This window comes from Trichomycterus rosablanca, chromosome 13, assembly GCF_030014385.1.
Source record: "Trichomycterus rosablanca isolate fTriRos1 chromosome 13, fTriRos1.hap1, whole genome shotgun sequence".
Taxonomy (NCBI): Eukaryota; Metazoa; Chordata; class Actinopteri; order Siluriformes; family Trichomycteridae; genus Trichomycterus; species Trichomycterus rosablanca.
The window spans coordinates 4,333,193-4,354,680 of record NC_086000.1 but is presented as its reverse complement, the minus strand read 5'-3'; the positions used below and the strand labels follow the sequence as shown (position 1 = coordinate 4,354,680).

Genomic DNA, 21,488 nt, shown 5'->3' with positions numbered 1-21,488 from the left:
AATTATTGGTTATTATTGTTATAAGTATTGTTATTAGTGTAATTATTATTGTTTTTAAAATCTGCAGTTGTTATTACTAATATTAATATAGGTTTTATTATTGTTATTATAAATATTCTTATTTTTCTTCTTCCTATTATTAGTATTAATAATACTAACTAATAATAATCATAACTGGTATTATTCCTAATAATAATTATGTAATTAAATGTAATTATGTAATTAAATAATTAAAATAATGTCAATACATATAAAAATAATATAATTAATTAATAGTATTATTAATATTTTATTATTATCATTGGCTTTAAAAACTTATCATTATAAACATCATTTTTACTGTTGATTTTATTTATTATTATTATTACTGTTGGTTTTATTATTTTTATTATTATTATTATCATTGAATTTACAAACTGTTATTATTATTACTGTTAGTTTTATTATTTTTATTATTATTATTGTTACTGTCTTTTAAAACTGATCTCATTATGAACATTATTATTATTGTTAGTTTTATTATTATTTTATTATTATTGTTATTATTATTACTGTTGGTTTTATTATTATTATTATTATTGAATTTAAAAACTGTTATTATTATTACTGTTGGTTTTATGTGTTATTATTCATTAATCATATGAATCTTATTCTAATACTTGACGTTCATTCTTTTTTTAGCACCCGAGGACGTTTCTCCCCCCCGTGCCGTCGCACAGCCGGACTCTCTCTTCGTGCACTGGGATCCTCCCGAAAGACCCAACGGCATCATTACACGCTACATCCTGTACAAGGACGATGCGGCCATCTATCACACCAATCAAACCTCCTTCAACCTCACAGGTAAGAAACAGCAGCTCTGTGACCAGCGGAAAAAGACTTCACACACACTTAGGGACTAAAAGTATGTGGACACCTGACCATGAGCTTGTTGGATATTTATAGGTCCTCCCTCCCCAGTCACCTGACTTTTTCAAAGCGCCTCCAATGAGACACAGACACCTACCGCTCAGTCCTGCTTCTCAGACCTGAAGTGTTGAAATGGCTGTCAGTGTCGTCTTTATTTAATCTGACCCCTGACAACACTGAGGCCCTGTTCACGTCCGATGGGGGCGATGTCCAATTACTCCAGCCACCAGCCGCCCGTCGTCTCGCCCTGGCTGTTTTGTTTTCCTCGTACCGGCGAAGCCTCCAGCTGCAGCACGCCATGTTTTATTAAAAAGCTCCGAGCCGCTGCCGTTTGACCCGAGGCCGGGAGCCACGGCTGTATGATACGGGGGCCCCAAAAGACCGCTTTACACCCAGGGCGGTTCATTCAGAGATGAATCATTCAGAATGTCAACAGACCTCCCACTCAGCGTACAACCGTTTAACCTACGTGTCACATCTCACATATTCACAAGTACACACATCAGTGGGGTAACTGCGGGGAGGGCACATACTTCAACAATGTTAATGTAACCACCTTAATATTACAAATTCTAACTGTACCACCTTAAACAGACTCCACCTATCCAACTAATGTGAACTGATAACTGTACACATACACCGATCAGCCATAACATTAAAACCACCTCCTAATTTCTACACACACTGTCCATTTTATCAGCTGCACTTACCATATAGGAGCACTTTGTAGTTCTACAATTACTGACTGTAGTCCATCTTTTTCTCTGCATACTTTGTTACCCCATTTCACCCTGTTCTTCAATGGTCAGGACCCCCACAAGACCACCACAGAGCAGGTATTATTTAGGTGGTGGATGATTCTCAGCACTGCAGTGACACTGACATGGTGGTGGTGTGTTGTGCTGGTATGAGTGGATCAGACACAGCAGCGCTGCTGGAGTTTTTAAATACCATGTCCACTCACTGTCCACTCTATTAGACACTCCTACCTAGTTGGTCCACCTTGTAAATGTAAAGTCAGAGACGATCGCTCATCTATTGCTGCTGTTTGAGTTGGTCATCTTCTAGACCTTCATCAGTGGTCACAGAACGCTGCCTACAGGGTGCTGTTGGCTGAATATATTTGGTTGGTGGACTATTCTCAGTCCAGCAGTGACAGTGAGGTGTTTAAGAACTCCATCAGCGCTGCTGTGTCTGATCCACTCATACCAGCACAACACACACTAACACACCACCACCACGTCAGTGTCACTGCACTGAAAGCAGGTTAAAAAAGGATGCAGACTAGATGTACTACAGTCAGTAATTGTAGAACTACAAAGTGCTCCTATATGGTAAGTGGAGCTGATAAAATAGACAGTGTGTATAGAAACAAGGAGGTGGTTTTAATGTTATGGCTGATCGGTGTATTATCTGCTCAACTTTATTTCATTTGTTAATAAACATCCATTCCTGCATTTCAGGCCTGCAACACATTCCAAAAAAAGTTGGGACGCGGGCAGTTTAGGGCTAGTAATGAGGTGAAAAACTAAATAATGATGTGATTCCAAACAGGTGATTAGGTACAAAAGCAGCATCCAGGAAAGGCCGAGTCTCTGATGAGCGAAGATGATCAGAGGATCTCCAGTTTGTCAGGGATTTGCATATTTCTCCCTCTACAGTGCATAATATCATCAAACCATTCAAGGAATCAGGCGGAATTTCAGTGCGTAAACGCCAAGGGTGCAAGCTTAACCTGAACGCCCGTGATCTTCCATCCCTCAGACGACACTGCATCAAGAACCTCCACTCAACAATAGCTGATATAACCACATGGGTGAGAGATTCCTTTGGCAAACCTTTGTCGAGCACTACAATACAGAGTTACATGCACAAACACCACTTAAAACTTTACTGTCCAGAAGCGGCGTCGACTTCTCTGGGCTCGGAGGCATCTAGGATGGACCATCACACAGTCACAGATACAAATTTTCCAGTTTGGGTTTCTTCAGGACCTTGAAAGAAGAAACCACTGTTCCATGTACTAATCAGTGGGAGTACTAATCAGTGGGTTAGCTGGGGGGTCCAAAGCAAGGCATATTGAAACTTTTGAAAGTCGGAGTCGTCGTTTTGATAAACAAATAAACAACCTCCCGCTGGTTTTTACTCTACGGAAAGCCGCATGTACGCGTGGGACCGCGGCCTGCTTCCGCATGGGTGGACGCATCCGAGACGTTCGAGGCGATGGCGTTTTCAAACGAGCGAGCCGTTTCGGATACATTCCGGACGCTCTCTCCTTGAGTCCCATGAAAGCCGCTTTAGCGTGGAAGCGAGGAATGCGGCAGAAGAAACAATGCAGGAGGATCCGAAAATCACAGCGGGGGGCGGCGGCAGACGCGCAGCCGAGGCATCCTGAAGCAAATTGGAAGCTCCGGGTTTCGAGTGCCGCTCGCTCGGCGGTCGGTGTACGGCGAGCGGGAGGCGCAGCGACGCGGCGCTCTGTAGCTTCTTATCGTATTAGACCCTCCACCTTCGGCGTGACCCGCGATGAATGAAGTACCACAGCGAGTAGATTGGAAATCAGACTGCACCGCCGGGCTGGGCGAGAAGAAATCCCTTCAAAGCTTCCCAGCATGCTTTGTGCCTGAGCTTTCAGTCGTGATACGTACGTAGTCGATTACGAGTTCTCTTCTGTGATCAGAGATGATACGGGTTCCTTCTGAGCCGTGGAGAAAAGACTTCTATCTATGTTCTACAGCAGCCTACGTGGCCAAAAGTATGTGGACGCCCAGTGGATTTAGTGGATTCAGGTGCATTAAATGTCAATAGACAAATGATAATGCTAAAACAGGTCATGGTTAAAATAACAGGGGCACTGACTCAGCACGATACCATGACACCCTGGCTTTTAGACTTGGAAGTCGACGAAGAACCATTCCCTGAATGGTTGAATGATATTATGCACTGTAGAGGGAGAAATATGCAAATCCCTTCCAATCTTTCTTTGAGGTACATCTGTCTACCTCTGTCCATCTTTGCTCATCAGAGACTCTGCCTTTCCTGGATGCTGCTTTTGTACCTAATCACCTCAGCTTTTTCACCTCATTACTAGCACTAAATTGCCCCCGTCCTAACTTTTTTTGGAATGTGTTGCAGGCCTGAAATGCAGGAATGGATGTTTATTAATAAATTCAATGAAGATGAGCAGATAAAACATGAAATATCTCAGGTTCATCCTGTCTGCAATCAAATAAAAGTCCCAACTTTTTCTGATTTGGGGGTGTAGATTTAATTATGATCACTTTATGGAATCATTTGAAGTATTTTATTTCTACATTTGGTCAAGTTCTTGTAAGCGACTCCCTTTAACAGCTGGAGCAGCTTGTTTGTTTAGACCCTACCCCCATCCTGATGTTGTCAAAAAGCTAGGAAACCTTAGCTCATAACTTATACGTGTGTGTGTGTGTGTGTGTGTGTGTGGTGGTCATGTGTTCAGATCTCGGCGTGTACACTCCGCACAAGCTGCTGCTCAGCGCCTGCACTGAAGCCGGCTGCACCAACAGCTCAGCAGTCACACTCTTCACCGGTCAGCTGCCTCCGTCCCACGTGGATCCTCCCGCCCTGACCGTACTGGACGCCCACAGTGTGTACATCCGGTAAGCACTATATACGTCACCAACGACACCAACGTCAGCTCAAATTCCCAAACACAAAAGACTGTTATAGCGGCAAAAGGGGTGGAGCAATGCCACATTAATGCCTGTTATTAATGCCTGTCTATTATCGGAGCTGTAGAGCTCTCCCACATGGAGCTTTGTTAAATTAACACCCAAAACTGTAAGTCCATGGGCACATCGAACTCTGTTTTTACCCAGAAACCCTTGCCACTGGGCAAAAGTACCACATGGGCGAGGGATTACTTTGGCAAACCTTTGTCAAGCTCTACAATACAGAGTTACATGCACAAATGCCACTTAAACTTTACTGTCCAGAAGCGGCGTCGACTTCTCTGGGCTTGGAGGCATCTAGGATGGACCATCACACAGTGGAAACGTGGACAGGGCGCCATTCCATCGTGGGGCACGGCCAATCATGTCACAGACGCTTTAGATTCCAGACACATGAGTTTAATCTAAGCTAGGTTATTAAAGCAGTATATTTGTCTGGTATGGTTTGGGACTCCAGCGAACCACAGCGGGAGCCATTAATGCCAAAAATGAGACAGAGACAGGAGTAAGTTTTATCAGAGGTGATACAGTCAGTTATGAAAGAATGGAGATCATCTCAGTGTTGGACTGCATAAACGCACAATGCCCACCAACTACCCACAATCCCCTGCTGGACCCCCATTTAGCTCTGTTAGGGCAGCGAATACATCCATAGATACACAAATGCTTGCTTTTTATGCACCGAAAGTATACGGACACCAGTCCCTGAGCTTGAAATGTTTCCTCCTTACCCGCGGCTCATGCTTCCAACGTCGTGCCAACAGTTTGGGCAAGGCCCTAAAGTCCTGACCCTTCGTTCCATTAAACACGTTTAGGAGTCGGAAAGTTGACCAAAAGGGGCACAGATTCCCACAGACACCCTCTGAAATCTCATTCGAGCCATTACATTAGAGCAATCATTGCATTGTAGTTGTAGTTTGGTGTCCACATACTTTTGACCATGTGGAAAAAAAACGTCTGAAGTTTTATCGGTAAATGGTTAGCTCCGACTCAGCACACTAATGCTAAGCAGACGATCATTCCGCGCTGCGAAGTGGCGGCTCAAAGGTCAGCCCAAAGTCCCGCCTCGACTCGCTCGGTCAAGTTCGAGCCGTCGCCCCACCTCGCCACGGCCGCATTAATCAACTGAGTGTTTTCCACGCCATCACGAAGCACGACGCGGCCCCTCCGTCAGTCACCGCGCCTCAGCTCGACCGTCTCCCTTCCTATTTAGCATGCCCGCGTTCTCCCGCGCCCGACCCTTCGGCGCTCTGAGTCGCCAGGCGAGCGCCAGACTCCACCTTGGCCTTTAGCAATCTGCGTGAAAGCCATTAGCGCTTCATCTTTCGGCATCACTTAGGAGGGGGGAACAGAGGCGCAACAGGGTGCTGATCTTAACCCCGGTTTGTTTTTAGCATCATCGCGGCTACTTTGTTTATTCAGCCGCACTTTACTCGAGCGATCACGGGCACGGAAAGGCGAGAACTCGAACGCCTCCCTCATCGGCGCTACCTAACGTACCGGCGCAACCTCTCGGACCGGTCCTCATCCAATTATCCTCATTTCTGCCCCCGCTCGTTGAAATGAGGGGACGCTCTCACCGCTCGCCCTCCTCCCTCCGCATTAATGCCGCTAGAAAGCTCGCCATGTCGGGATGTCATCTATTAAAAAAGATGTATACCGCCGAATCCGCGCCATCGCCGATTTTCATAACTCGGTTACGCTCGGGTGGGTAATGAAAGCCCGGCATCCGAGAGGAGGTTACCGTATTTATAGTTCTCATTTACGGGCGAGGTCAGGAGATTGTTAGTGCTTTATTTCCATTAAATATTCCAGTTGAGAAAGACCGTAGAACGAACAGAGCGGGCACAAATGTTATATTAAATATGCACTAGGTGGTCGAAAGTATGTAGACATCTGTCCATTCTCGCCCAGCGGTTTAGTGTTTCCTTTATTTTGTCCCATTCTTGCTGCAGACACGTCTTAAGATGTGCAACGGTACTGGGTCGTCGTCGCATTTTTTGTTTAAGAATTCTCCACACATTCTCTAATGGGGACGGGTCAGGACTGCAGGCAGGCCAGTACAGTACCCGTACCCTCTTCTTCTGCAGCCGTGCCTTTGCAAAGATGGAAATATGACGTCTTGAAGGCAGCACATGTTGCTCTAAGATCTCAATGTACTTTTCTGCATTAATGCTGCTATGACAGATGACCTTCACCGAGGGCACTGACACGCCCCCTACCATGACACACCCTGGGGTTTGGAATTATAACAGTCTGGATGGTCCTTTTCGTCTTTGGTCCGGTTCACACAGCGTCCATTTTTTCCAAAGAAGACCTGGAATGCTGATTCATTTGACCACAATACACGTTTCCACTGTGTGATGGTCCATCCTAGATGCCTCCGAGCCCAGAGAAGTGGACACCGCTTCTGGACAGTAAAGTATTAAGTGGTGTTTGTGCATGTAACTCTGTATTGTAGTGCTTGACAAAGGTTTGATAAACTAATCCCTCACCCATGTGGTTATATCAGCTATTGTTGAGTGGTGGTTCTTGATGCAGTGTCGTCTGAGGGATGGAAGATCACGGGCGTTCAGATTAAGCTTGCACCTTTGGCCTTTACGCACTGAAATTCCTCCCGATTCCTTATATGGTTTAATGATATTATGCACTGTAGAGGGAGAAATATTCAGTTGACAAACTGGAGATCCTCTGATCCTCAGAGACTCTGCCTTTCCTGGATGCTGCTTTTGTATTTAATCATCTATTTGGAATCACATCATTATGTAGTTTTTTCACCTCATTACTAGCCCGAAATTGCCCCGTCCCAACTTTTTTTAAATGTGTTGCAGGCTTGAAATGCAGGAATAAGCACTGTGTTTTTATTTTATTTGCATTTTCCATGCTGTCCCAACTTTTTCTGATATGGGGTTGTAGACTGCGTGGCTACATCCCAATCCAGAATCTTTTAGATAGCCTTCTCCTAAGATTGGACGCCCCCCCCCCCTTTCTTTTTTTTTTTTTTATAAACCTACCTCACAGGGTATAATTGTGGATCCGGTGCCTTTGGGAGGGTATTGCCTCGTTAGCAGAACGGTGACGGCGCAGGGTGAAGGATCACACGTGTTCGATACTCTTTTGTTGTGTTGCGATTTGCCTGTGAGAAACGTCCCGCACCGCAAGATATGCACAGAACCTGGAATCAGCAGAAACCTTCCCTCCTGAATGAACACACACACACACACACACACACACACACATATACACTTTCTCCAGGTTCTCAATTAGACAAATTTCGACAAATATCGTCTCCACTTCGCCGTCGATACTTCAGAACGTCACACGGCCATTCAATTCCTTCGTCCCGTAACACACCGCCGTAACAGCCGTCCGTTTGTCATTAAAAAGCTAAATTCATCACGGTAACGAACAGGGTTACCTGCGGGCACGTTCGCCCCTGCCAGACCCAGCGCCCCTCGAGAGGCGTGTGCTAATTTCAGCGTTCTTGAGAATGAACTTGTATGTTCTCCGTGCGTCATCTGGCCTCACTTTGTAGTTCACTTGATCGCAGTTATATACAGTTAACAGTTATACTGTTAGGTACCTTAATACGTCACCAGTTCAGCATCGCCACTGCTGGGGGCCCCTATCACGTCCAAAGTGGGTATATTTGCCAGGCACACACTCCCTCCGACACGTGTGCAGTTCACTGACCCATATTTTGGTGGGTTTGTGCATGAGGCCAGTCTTGCGCATGGAGAGTCACACACAGATCTCCATGTTCCTCCATTTTTGTACAGGTGTCCTTTTATGGTGTTGAAGACCCCGCCCCTTATTCTAGTCCTGTCTTTTACCACACAGCAGACACTGCAGGCACTGCCAATTGTGCCCGCTAGTGGGCATCCAGCTGACCGTTAGCAGAGCTGAGATTCTAAAGAGACCCTAGTGACTCTTTAGCAACGCTACCGAGTCTTAGGTTACCTCACTTAACCTCTGCCCACTGTACCACTGACCCAGCTGATTTTCCATTGGCAACTCCTTGCTGACACGTGTGTGTGTGTGTATGTGTGTGTGCATCCCTTAGATGGACAGCGCCGCTGGAGGTGAACGGTCAGCTGGAGTTCTACACGCTCTACCAGGCAGTTTCCGGAGAGGAACCTTCTGTGGTCTACAACAGCAGCAAGATGTCTGAGGACCACTCGCTGAGGAACCTCGTCCCTGGTACCACCTACCAGTTTCAGATAGCGGTGCGTTTCTCTCTACTGCTTTACCTTTTTATGGGAAGCCATTGGGGGCGCAATGGTCTGGTAACACTGCTGAGATCTTGGGCTGCTATCAGCCTGCCCGGGCATCCAACAGGCACAGTTGGCAATGTCTGAGGGAGGGTCAAATGAAGAGGGGCATTGTTGCTTCAATTGTGGCCTCTGCTGGCTGATTAATGATTCATAAATGCCAGTATGTGACTCCATACATGACTCTGTAAGACTCCATCTCTGGCAGGTGAAAAGAAGTGGCTAAGTCTGTAATTACAATCAGAGAGTAATGTGATGTCCACATGTGACCATCCTCTTCTTCATCCTTGCATCTTCAGGCATGTACAGCGGGCGGCTGCACCCTGAGCACCCCCAGCGTGGCCCAAACACACGAGAGCTCTCCAGAGGACGTTCCAGTTCCCAGCATCCTCTACGTCTCTCCACACGAGCTGAACGTGGCGTGGGGACCCCCGCTCAAGCCCAACGGTGAGTAGGGAGAGTCCAAATCTCCCACATCCTTATTTGCGTATCCGTGGCCCCTGTGTGCTGCCTCAATCCCAAATTTAAAAAGCACTGATTTTAAATACATCTTAATGGTTAGGTCTGGGGGACTGAGTGAGGTCCAGTCAGGTCCAGTCCAGGTATCTGTAAATGTAAACGTGGTTTTATGTTAAACAGCAGTTAAACACACAGTGAGCAGGAATGCAGGAGATTTGTGTACGGTGGAATGAGAGTCAGGACAGGAGGACTGAGAGATTTTGAGTGGGTGGAAAGTGCTCCCTTTTGACTGATGATGTGAACTGCAGCTTCAGGAGTGGCAGTGACACGATGCTCTGCCGTACAATTTCTAATGATGCTGTATAAATTGTAAACAGTAATAAAATAATTGTACAAAAATAATAATGATAATAACTAGTGGTAAATATAATAATAATAGCAGCTAAATAATAACAGTAATAAAAAATAAAAGTAATTAAAAAATAATAATAATCGTACAAAAATAATAATAATAATAATAATAATAATAATTAGTGGTTAATATAATAATAATATCAGTTAAATAATAACAGTAATAAAAACAATAATAGTAATAACAATCGTACTAAAATAATGATGATAATAATAATAATAACAATCGTATTAAAATAATAATAACAATAATTGTATTAAAATAATAATAATAATAATAATTGTATTAAAATAATAACAATAACCATACTAAAATAATGATGATAATAATAACAATTGTATTAAAATAATAATATTAATAATAATAACCATACTAAAATAATAATAATAATTGTATTAAAATAATAATAATAATAATAACAATACAAATAATAATAATAATCGTTCTAAAATAATAATAATTGTACTAAAATAATAATAATAAATGTATTAACAATAATAATAATAACAATAATAATCATACTAAAATAATAATAATAATAGTATTAAAATAATAAAAATAATTGTACTAATAATAATTGTACTAAAATAATAATAATCATGCAAAATAATAATAATAATAAATGTATTAATAATAATAATAACAACAATAATCATACTAAAATAATAATAATAATAAATGTATTAATAATAATAATAACAATAATAATCATACTAAAATAATAATAATAATAGTATTAAAATAATAATAATAATAGCAGTTAATCACAGTGATAAAAATAACAGTAATAACTAACTACTGCTAATAATAATAATAACAATATCAACAATAAAAACAGTAATTAATTATTACTAAATTCTTAAAAATTAATAACAATAATAATAATAATTATTATAATAATAACAATAAAACAGTAATAATAAAAATAAAATAATACAAATTATAACAGCAAAGAATATTAATAATAACAATAGTAATAAAATGATTACAGTAATTAAATAGTAATAGAAAATAACAGTAGTAGTGATAATATTATTATATTACTTATGTTATTATTGGTATTATTATTATTATTATTATTATTATTATTATTATTAAAAGCATCATTGCTTACTTTTTTTGATAATATTTTATAATAGTTCAACATAATATAATTATTTTAATACCTGCCAGTGCTTTTGAAAGTTGGTTATTAACGCACAGTTAATCACTGTATCATGTTAAAAAGTATGTGTATGCAGCACTTAGTGCTTAGAATCGAATTATGTTGTGTAGTTTAGAGATGTCCCAGTCCTCTTTACCTTTTTACCATATTTGTGCATTACTGTTAGCCTGGTCTTGATGACCCAGAGTTCCTCGAGCCTCGTGTTCTCTGTGAGAAGCCGTAAACAGCACAACAGCATTAAAAATGTCCTTTCTTTCTAATGGCTGCCTTTAACACAGAGCTTTAAACATAACGGCCTGTTTACACCAGCGAGCAGCATTAGGGTACTCATACGTGCATCTGAATACAGCTCTATAAACAACACGTACGCTCATAAACCTCATTTTTTTCTGTTACCATCTGAACACAGTAATGGTGAGGAATTTTAGCATCTTGATAGAAATCTCAATTTGTGATGCTCCATACATTTATTATGTTAGGGTGGTTTTAGCCTAGTGGTTAAGGTACTGGGCTAGTAATCGAAAGGTTGCTGGTTCAAGCCCCACCACTGCCAGTTTGCTGCTGTTCGGCCCTCAAGCAAGGCCCTTAACCCTCAATTGCTTAGACAGTATACAGTACAGTACAGTCACAGTACTGTAAGTCGCTTTGGATAAAAGCGTCTGCTAAATGCCGAAAATGTAAATGTAATATGAGGGTTCTGTGGCAGCTGGTGGCACAGGAAACATCGCACAAGTTAATAAAATAATAGATTTCGCTATATACTGCAAGTTGTTGGAAAATTGTGTATAAAACAGGTCTTGTTACTTTAAATATTGACAAACCGTGTTCATACAGCTGAATTATACACCGTCTCTTGGGTGCAGGTGTGATCAGCAGCTACGGCCTGTGGATGGACGGCGCGCTGATGCAGAACTCCTCGTCCACCAGCTTCCGGACGGCCGGACTCTCTCCTTGGAGCCAGCACACTCTCCGGGTCCAGGCGTGCACGGCTCGGGGCTGCGCCCTCGGCCCGGCGGTGAGATCCCGTCCCATTTACATTATGCTAAACACCCGAACGTGTCAGATGGCAGGCCGACATCATAAAGGTGATCGATTCGCTCGGTTCAATAAAGCACCTTCTGCTCGCTCTTGACATTTGGTGTAAATGCCACTCTGGGCTGGTTTCGGCCTTGATGGGACAGATTTGGGCATTTTTCCAATATGGGGGCAATATTTAGGCAAATGGAGCCTTCTGCCGACGCAGCAAAAACTACTCGGTGGGTGGAGGTGGGGCGGGGGGCGCCGATGCGTTAAGTAGTTAAGCGTAGGGAATATAATTGAGTGAGGGTAAACATCTGATGGAATATGTCAGTCCAGACCTTCGCTGTATGGTCTAATTCTAATTCGGTGTTTTATGTTACAGTCTGTGCCCCTGTGTTCATTAAGTGAGGTCCATTGAGGACGGGTTTGATGTAGAGCAACTCCAGTCGCTTTCAAGGAGTCCAAACCTTGTTAAAAACATTTGGTATTGCCTCCTACCTGGAAGGGTGCTCCTTTCAACTGGTGTTCCTCAGGGCTCTGTACTTGGCCCACTTCCATTCTCTATTTACACCTGCTCTCTCGATAAGGTCATGGCTTCTCTCACCACTCCTATGCAGACGATATGCACTAAATGCTGGGTTAGGGTTATCGATGCTCCCTCGCCATTCAGTCAGATTAGGGCACCTCAGATTAGGGCACCTCAGTAGGCGGCATTTTACCGTGTCGAATAATTTAGACATGCCTTCTTCTCTGGAGAGTAGGGTGAGGTAAAATGCGTCTATGTATAGAGATCACTAGGTTCACCTTTAGTAAATGGACTCTTGTTTTCCCACTCAGATGGAGGTACGGACTTCAGAAGCGCCCCCGGTTGGCGCCGTGCCCCTGACTATCCTCCCCGAGAGCCCCCGTTCCGTCCGGGTGAAGTGGGAGCCGCCTGCCAAACCGAACGGCAACATCACCTACTCTCTTCTTCTCACCGGAACCTTCCACCAGCCGGCAGGTAATTTGCAGCTGTCCTCTCAGCTGTCTCCTCACCTCTGCGGGCGAACGCGAGTATCCCCCCCACCCCCTCACCCCCCTCGCCTCTGATCTCCCATATTGACTCCACTTATTTTCCCTATGATTGTTTACACACAGTATGCAAAAAGGGCAGTGAACCCGAGCGCGCCGCTCGCACGCCCTAATGGCTCTAAATAAATTGTTGTCGTCGGCCATTTCTCTGAAGCCGCCTGCCGGGAGGCGGCAAGGAACTCCTCATCCTCGGCGGGATAAAAGTAGACAGGCTCGTTAGAAAAAGGGCGCGACGGTGCGCTCGGAGGAAATCGGCCCTCGCGCTGTCACTGAGCTGTTTATTTATTTTTATTTTTAAAGGGAAGCACAATATGGTCAAAAGTATGTGGACACCTGCATGTAAGGAAGTAATGTGCAGATGGCAGACCCGTCCCATCTGGTGGACACACTCTGAAAATAATGTGAACTGGACAAAAACCATGCAGTCGTCACTGACCCATATAAATACTATACTAAATGACCGAAGAAATGGACATCCCATTTTAAAACCGTGGTATTTTATTTATTTATTTATTTTATTTTATTTTTTACTGTATTTTTATTGTATTTTTATTTTAATTTTTATTTGATTTCATTTTATTTTTTATTGTATTTTTATTTTGTTTTTTATTGTATTTTTTATTGTATTTTTATTGTATTTTTTATTTGACTTTATTTTTATTTTATTTTATTAATTATTTTTATTTTATTTTACTTTATTTTTTATTATATTTTTTATTTTATTTATGCATTTTCTCTCTTTTTCTCCTGATTTATCATAGCCAAACCGTGTGTCTATGGAATTCAATTTGGGGTTAGGGCAGGGTAGCGACCCTTGGGTGGGTCGCAAGCCGAAAAATAATAGTAATTAAATGAATTAATTTTAACAGGCATGTAAACAGGAAATAAACTTGTACACGTGCTCCCCTTTGTGGAGACTTTTTGTTATATTTTGTAAACCACAGTGGGACCAGATTGTTTTGTATTAAGTAAGTGCATTTAGTTTTGTGTTTCGTTGAGATGCATTGTTTGTGTTGCCTGGACAAAATCCTGGGTTATGGGACATGTCTGCATAGTTTGTCCCCATAGTTCATCTCTTTCTTAGTTCTCAACCTGCGCCTGGGGGGGTCAATCAGGCTCCAGAGTCATGGAACAGCACTGCATGTTTTTTATCACTGTATGTAATGAGACATTTGTGGCCCCTCTATTTAACTCTTCCTATTTATTGAGAGGTCTGGTGACCACATGACAATCCAGTCCTGCCAACCTGGCTTTTGTGTGTGTGTGTGTGTGTGTGTGTGTGTCTATTTTTTATCCACACATCATATTTGTTTATCATCAGCATATCACATCATCGCCATCAGCAAATCTCCAGTTTTCTGTCTGAGATCTAGAAATTGAGGTCTCCTCGTTGGCCGGCGCATTACTATGTCAGCGTCTAATTAAGCTGAGCTCGCCTGATCCATAATATTCGGACCGCATTGCTTACGAGGCAATCAGTCGGCTCCCTCAGTGGACTTAGATTGGGTCGCGTCCATTTTGATACCATAAGCATTCTTTTCTTCTGTTTTACTTCTTTTCAGGTTCAATTTATCTAAAATGACAGTTAAAAATATATACACCGATCAGCCATAACATTAAAACCACCTCCTTGTTTCTACACTCACTGTCCATTTTATCAGCTCCCCTTACCATATTGAAGCACTTTGTAGTTCTACAATTACTGACTGTAGTACATCTGCTTCTCTACATACAGTGTATCACGAAAGTGAGTACACCCCTCACATTTCTGCAAATATTTTATTATATCTTTTCATGGAACAACACTATAGACATGAAACTTGGATATAACTTAGAGTAGTCAGTGTACAGCTTGTATAGCAGTGTAGATTTACTGTCTTCTGAAAATAACTCAACACACAGCCATTAATGTCTAAATAGCTGGCAACATAAGTGAGTACACCCCACAGTGAACATGTCCAAATTGTGCCCAAATGTGTCGTTGTCCCTCCCTGGTGTCATGTGTCAAGGTCCCAGGTGTAAATGGGGAGCAGGGCTGTTAAATTTGGTGTTTTGGGTACAATTCTCTCATACTGGCCACTGGATATTCAACATGGCACCTCATGGCAAAGAACTCTCTGAGGATGTGAGAAATAGAATTGTTGCTCTCCACAAAGATGGCCTGGGCTATAAGAAGATTGCTAACACCCTGAAACTGAGCTACAGCATGGTGGCCAAGGTCATACAGCGGTTTTCCAGGACAGGTTCCACTCGGAACAGGCTTCGCCAGGGTCGACCAAAGAAGTTGAGTCCACGTGTTCGGCGTCATATCCAGAGGTTGGCTTTAAAAAATAGACACATGAGTGCTGCCAGCATTGCTGCAGAGGTTGAAGACGTGGGAGGTCAGCCTGTCAGTGCTCAGACCATACACCGCATACTGCATCAACTCGGTCTGCATGGTCGTCATCCCAGAAGGAAGCTGACGCACAAGAAAGCCCGCAAACAGTTTGCTGAAGACAAGCAGTCCAAGAACATGGATTACTGGAATGCCCTGTGGTCTGACGAGACCAAGATAAACTTGTTTGGCTCAGATGGTGTCCAGCATGTGTGGCGGCGCCCTGGTGAGAAGTACCAAGACAACTGTATCTTGCCTACAGTCAAGCATGGTGGTGGTAGCATCATGGTCTTGGGCTGCATGAGTGTTGCTGGCACTGGGGAGCTGCAGTTCATTGAGGGAAACATGAATTCCAACATGTACTGTGACATTCTGAAACAGAGCATGATCCCCTCCCTTCGAAAACTGGGCCTCATGGCAGTTTTCCAACAGGATAACGACCCCAAACACAACCTCCAAGATGACAACTGCCTTGCTGAGGAAGCTGAAGGTAAAGGTGATGGACTAAACCCAATTGAGCACCTGTGGCGCATCCTCAAGTGGAAGGTGGAGGAGTTTAAGGTGTCTAACATCCACCAGCTCCGTGATGTCATCACGGAGGAGTGGAAGAGGATTCCAGTAGCAACCTGTGCAGCTCTGGTGAATTCCATGCCCAGGAGGGTTAAGGCAGTGATAATAATGGTGGTCACACAAAATATTGACACTTTGGGCACAATTTGGACATGTTCACTGTGGGGTGTACTCACTTATGTTGCCAGCTATTTAGACATTAATGGCTGTGTGTTGAGTTATTTTCAGAAGACAGTAAATCTACACTGCTATACAAGTTGTACACTGACTACTCTTAGTTATATCAAAGTTTCATGTCTATAGTGTTGTCCCATGAAAAGATATAATGAAATATTTGCAGAAATGTGAGGGGTGTACTCACTTTCGTGATACACTGTACCTTTTTTACCTGCTTTCACCCTGTTCTTCAATGTTCAGGACCCCCACAGGACCACCACAGAGCAGGTATTATTTAGGTGGTGGATCATTCTCAGCACTGCAGTGACACTGACATGGTGGTGGTGTGTTAGTGTGTGTATGAGTGGAGTTTTTAAATACCGTGTCCACTCACTGTCCACTCTATTATAGACACTCCTACCTAGTTGGTCCACCTTGTAGATGTAAAGTCGGAGACGATCGCTCATCTATTGCTGCTGTTTGAGTCGGTCATCTTCTAGACCTTCATCAGTGGTCACAGGACGCTGCACACGGGGCGCTGTTGGCTGGATATTTTTGGTTGGTGGACAATTCTCAGTCCAGCAGTGACAGTGAGCTGTTTAAAAACTCCAGCAGCATGGGAATACAGAGCAACCCTTTCTCCCTTTGCAGCTAGAAAATGGGACGTCCATCAAGGTCGGGTGTTTGCATACTTTTGGCCGAATAGCGTACGTCCTCCAAGGAATCAGAATTCATGGAAAGGAGCTAGAAGGTAGACGTTTCCCGATCTCTCCCGGCGGGCCACTGGAGAATTTATTGCAGAGTGTTCGGCAGTCACAGATTAAAGGAAACGTCGATCGGTAATGACCACCCCTGCGTGTTGGTATTGGCATAACGCTGGCTTTTCTACGTCGGGAATATCAAAGCGGGAGCCATTACACATAACGGGGTGAGCGAAGCACCGCGGACCAGGGCTAGCATTATTAAATATTGACTAGCGCCGTGATTTATGTCGAGCTCGAGGCTGGAAAGGACTTTTTAAGCGTGATATATTCTTCAGTCATCAAACACTTCCATTTATCTGTGACCGGGAATAAAGCATGTGTTGGCCGCATATTTTTTACTCCTGACTCGAATAGGTAGGAGAAAGGGAAAACCTTTGGCTTTTACAGGATCGATTGATGTTTTAACGGCAGCAGTTTATCATCCGAGACCATACAAGTTGAGTAGATAAATTTAAAGCAATTATACGATTTGTCTGAATGGAAAGATGACCGATTCTCAAGAATTCAACTCTCAAAATAATAAAAAATACAACCCCAAATACAGAAGGCACATGGTGAGCAAGCCCATGCACATATGCTTGAGCAAGGCCCTTAACCCTGTCTGCTCCAGGGGCGCCATACAATATCTGACCCTGCGCTCTGTACACCTGTATATGTATATATGACAAATAAAGGTGTTCTATTCCATTCTAACCATATTGATGCCCATGGTTTTTGAATGGGATGTCCTATAAAAACCTATAAAGTCAGATGTCCACATACTTTTGGCCCAAATAAAAAACAAGTGCACCGTGCCTTCTATTCCTAAAGGTGAAGTAAGGTATCTGTTGCTTACATTAATTCCGTTTGAACCCTGTTACACCAAGAACAGTCCATCCAGAATCAACTGGTGCTTGGTGTTCTGCATTTAAAGCTCTTCTCAAAGTGAAAGTAAAAGAATACGTTAGATTTTCTTTGTTTGTACACGCTTGTAATAGACATATAGGTCATGACAGCCTTAGGATTTAAATGGGGTTTGGGACTGAATGAACGAAACAGGTCTTTTGAAAGCCACCAACTAGCTTCTGATACAATCTGATTGAACATTGGAACACCGCATTTAGCAGAATGCTTAAAGTCCAATCAAATCTGTTGGTTTTCTGGAACAAACTTAACCTGTCTTGTGTAGTCTTCATATTTTTGATAAGGTTACATAGGGTCAGGACTTTTATAAATGGAATACCAGTCTTGATTTGTGTTTTTTGGGTGTCGTCTTGCCAACGGTCAATTGTGCAAGACATGCGGAAGGTGTATTGACTTCTCAGGGGGGAGTTTGGGTTGTCTTAATATGGACTGAGATCCTCTGGAACTTGGATCTTGGAATTTAACCAAAGCTGAAGACTCTTTGAGCTCACAGGTTTGAATATCAGCAGTGCTACCAACCTGCCTGAACATTTAACACCCACAAATGGCCATGTCCGAGGGAGGAGAGGGGATCTCCTGGGGATCTCCAGGACTGGTATGGGTGCCAACACAAAAGGGACGGCAGTCACAGTCACATGGCATGTCTCAGTATATGATACGGCTCCATTTGGTGATTACAAGCAGCTGGTGACTGGGACATATGCTGTGCGTCTCTCTGGTACTCTTCCATCTACTTACCTTTACAAATGGTCATGTCTGAGGGAGAAGAAGTGGAATGGGGTTCATCCTGGGCATCTCCAGGACTGGTGTGGGCGCCAGCACAATAAGGACGGCAGTCACAGTCACATGGCATGTCTCAGTACACGATTCAACACCAATTGGTGCTTACAAGTACTGGTGACTCTTCCATCTACTTGCTTTTACAAATGGCCATGTCTGAGGGAGAAGTTGTTGAATGAGGTTTATCCTGGGCATCTCTCAGACTGGTGTGGGCGCCAGCACAAAAAGGACGGCAGTCACAGTCACATGGCATGTCTCAGTACACAATACGGCTCCGTTTGGTGCTTACAAGCAGCTGGTGACTGGAACGTATGCTGTCTCTCAGGTACTGTTCCATCTACTTGATTTTACAAATGGTCATGTCTAAGTGAGAAGAGGTTGATTGGGGTTTCTCCTGGGGATCTCCGGGACTGGTGTGGGCGCCAGCACGAAAATGATGGCAGACACAGTCACATGGCATGTCTCAGTACAAGATACAACACCGTTTGGTGATTACAAGTACTGGTGACTCTTCCATCTACTTATCTTTACAAATAGCCATGTCTAAAGGAGAAGAGGTCAAATGGGTTTTATCCTGGGTATCTCTAGGACTGGTGTGGGCACCAGCTTAAAGAGGAGAGTAGTCACGGATGTCAGTACACGATATGGCTCCGTTTGGTGCTTAGCACATATGCTTTGTGGCTCTCCGGTACTCTCTATTCCGAATCCAAACCGATTTGTTTACGCTGTTATTTATAATGCCGTATTTCTTTTCTGGGTTGTTTTTAGCCAAGGTGCCGAATTTCTGTGTCCACGGATCAATGTCTGTGTTCACCGAGCAATCAATCCCCACCGCTGGATTAAGAACCAGACAGGTTTTCCTGCATCAGCAAGCAAAGCAAACGCATCAAACACATCCTGGCAGGTGATGAGAAGCGGCCACAGTTTGGTTAAATGACCTCGAAACTCTGTTGTGTTTCTGTGTTGCAGCTCAGAACGTCAGTGAACCAGAAGCGATGGTCACCGAGACCCGGACCACGCTGAGCACAGGTACGGCGGGCCGGTGGGTTCCTGTGGAGGGGCTGCTACCCTTCTCCAACTACAGCGGGACTGTAAGAGCCTGTAACAGTAAAGGCTGTTTGGAGAGCACCGCTACCACCGTCTCCCTCCCTCCTGCAGGTTAGTGCTTCACACCCATGTGGTTTGAACCGAATCTTCCCTCAACTGATTATTGGGTCTGTATCTGCTACCCACACCCAGTCCGTCTGATGTGCTTGGTATAGGGAGGAATTGGAACATCCATTGTGAGTCAGGCTTTTGCATCCATCATCATGCCCATCAGTCTGACTAAATGGTCACAGTCCCTCAGAAATACCCCCAGCCTTCTCAGATATGTGGAAGTTAACAGTACCACAAAGTACCTCTACGTTCATGCTCATCAAGCGTTAGAAAGTTTAGGTTGATTAAAGTGGAGTACTACATTCCCCAGCATGCTTTTGCGCTCATCAGACAAAGCCAGTATGGTAAAGGTAAACAGTAATTATCAAGTATTTTTTAATAGAATTCTTTGTATGCTGATAAGTTGTGGCACATTGGTGGACTAAGTAGCTGTTTCTATCCAGTGAGCAATTACAGGATATCTGGCGCCTCCTGTCTGCACCCACAGACCTTACACAGTAGCGTTAATATAATATAATATAATATATAAATTTTGGAGTTTGTCTGTTCAACACAACAAAAAGGTATGTGAGGTCGGAGCGAGAGGACCTGCCTTGCAGCTGACATTTCAGTTTATTCTAAAGGTGTTCGGTGGGGTTGAGGTCTGAGTTCCTCTACACCTCTACCCTTTGTACACAGGGGTACAGTCAAGTATTTTTAATAGAATATTTTGTATGCTGATAAGTTGTGGCACATTGGTGGACTAAGTAGCTGATAGGGTCACACTCCACCACTGTTCCGTTCGGATGAACAAGCAATGTTCTTTCTAAAGGTGTTTGGCGGGTTGAGGTCAGCGCTCTGTGCAGGCCACTGGTGTTCCTCTACACCTCTACCCTTTGTGCACAGGGGTACGTTCTCGCTGGAACAGGAATCGGTTTTGCCTGAACTGTCGCTTGTCATTTGGGGTGTCAATTTACTTTTGGACATGCAGTGTATTTTTACTTAAACTTTTAAACTTACATAGGCCTGCATGCATAGACCATGTCTTGAGAACCAAGCCTGGTCCGATTCGGACGCCAGATCGCACGTAGACGCACGGCCTCAACGCAGCTGGCCGTCGGAGGTTTATCGCCGTGCCTAAGAGTAGCACTTTCCCCACTGTTAAATTGTTGTTGATTTTAATTATGCCTCTTACAGCCCTGGAATGTTCTCTTTTATGACCTTCTCATGCTAAATGAGTGGTAACAAGTCATTGGTTAATAGAGCTCGCTTCATGCTTCCTTTTTTTAATGGGGTGGGAACTTATTGCCCTGATTTACACACAGGGTGGGTGCTGCATGGCACCTGCTGGGCCGTACGTGCTTCAACAGCAGCTAAATAAACCATAGAGTGGAAAAGATTTATTCTCACATTAGAGAACGATGAATGCATACCTGTCTGGCTAAAAGTATTCACTCACCCGTCCAAATCATTGAATTCTGGTGTTCCAATCACTTCCATGGCCACAGGTGTATAAAACCAAGCACCTAGTCATGCAGACTGCTTCTATAAACATTAGTGAAAGAATGGGTCGCTCTCAGGAGCTCAGTGAATTCCAGCGTGGTACCGTGATGCCACCTGTGCAACAAGTCCAATCGTGAAATTTCCTCATTACTAAATATTCCACAGTCGACTGTCAGTGGTATTATAACAAAGTGGAAGCGATTGGGAACGACAGCAACTCAGCCACCAAGTGGTAGCCACGTAAAATGACAGAGCGGGGTCAGAGGATGCTGAGGGGCATAGTGTCA

At 43.5% G+C, this 21,488-nt stretch overlaps 1 protein-coding gene across 1 annotated transcript in view; it reads left to right on the top strand.

Moving 5' to 3' along the window:
- Nucleotides 1-21,488, top strand: part of ush2a (Usher syndrome 2A (autosomal recessive, mild)) — a 226,484-nt gene that overhangs the window by 90,703 nt on the left and 114,293 nt on the right. The window contains exons 32-38 of the mRNA XM_063007063.1: nucleotides 682-843; nucleotides 4,385-4,544; nucleotides 8,680-8,842; nucleotides 9,187-9,334; nucleotides 11,787-11,938; nucleotides 12,781-12,943; nucleotides 19,531-19,719. Coding sequence (XP_062863133.1) covers nucleotides 682-843; nucleotides 4,385-4,544; nucleotides 8,680-8,842; nucleotides 9,187-9,334; nucleotides 11,787-11,938; nucleotides 12,781-12,943; nucleotides 19,531-19,719 — 1,137 coding nt within the window. The remainder of the gene's footprint in view (nucleotides 1-681; nucleotides 844-4,384; nucleotides 4,545-8,679; nucleotides 8,843-9,186; nucleotides 9,335-11,786; nucleotides 11,939-12,780; nucleotides 12,944-19,530; nucleotides 19,720-21,488) is intronic.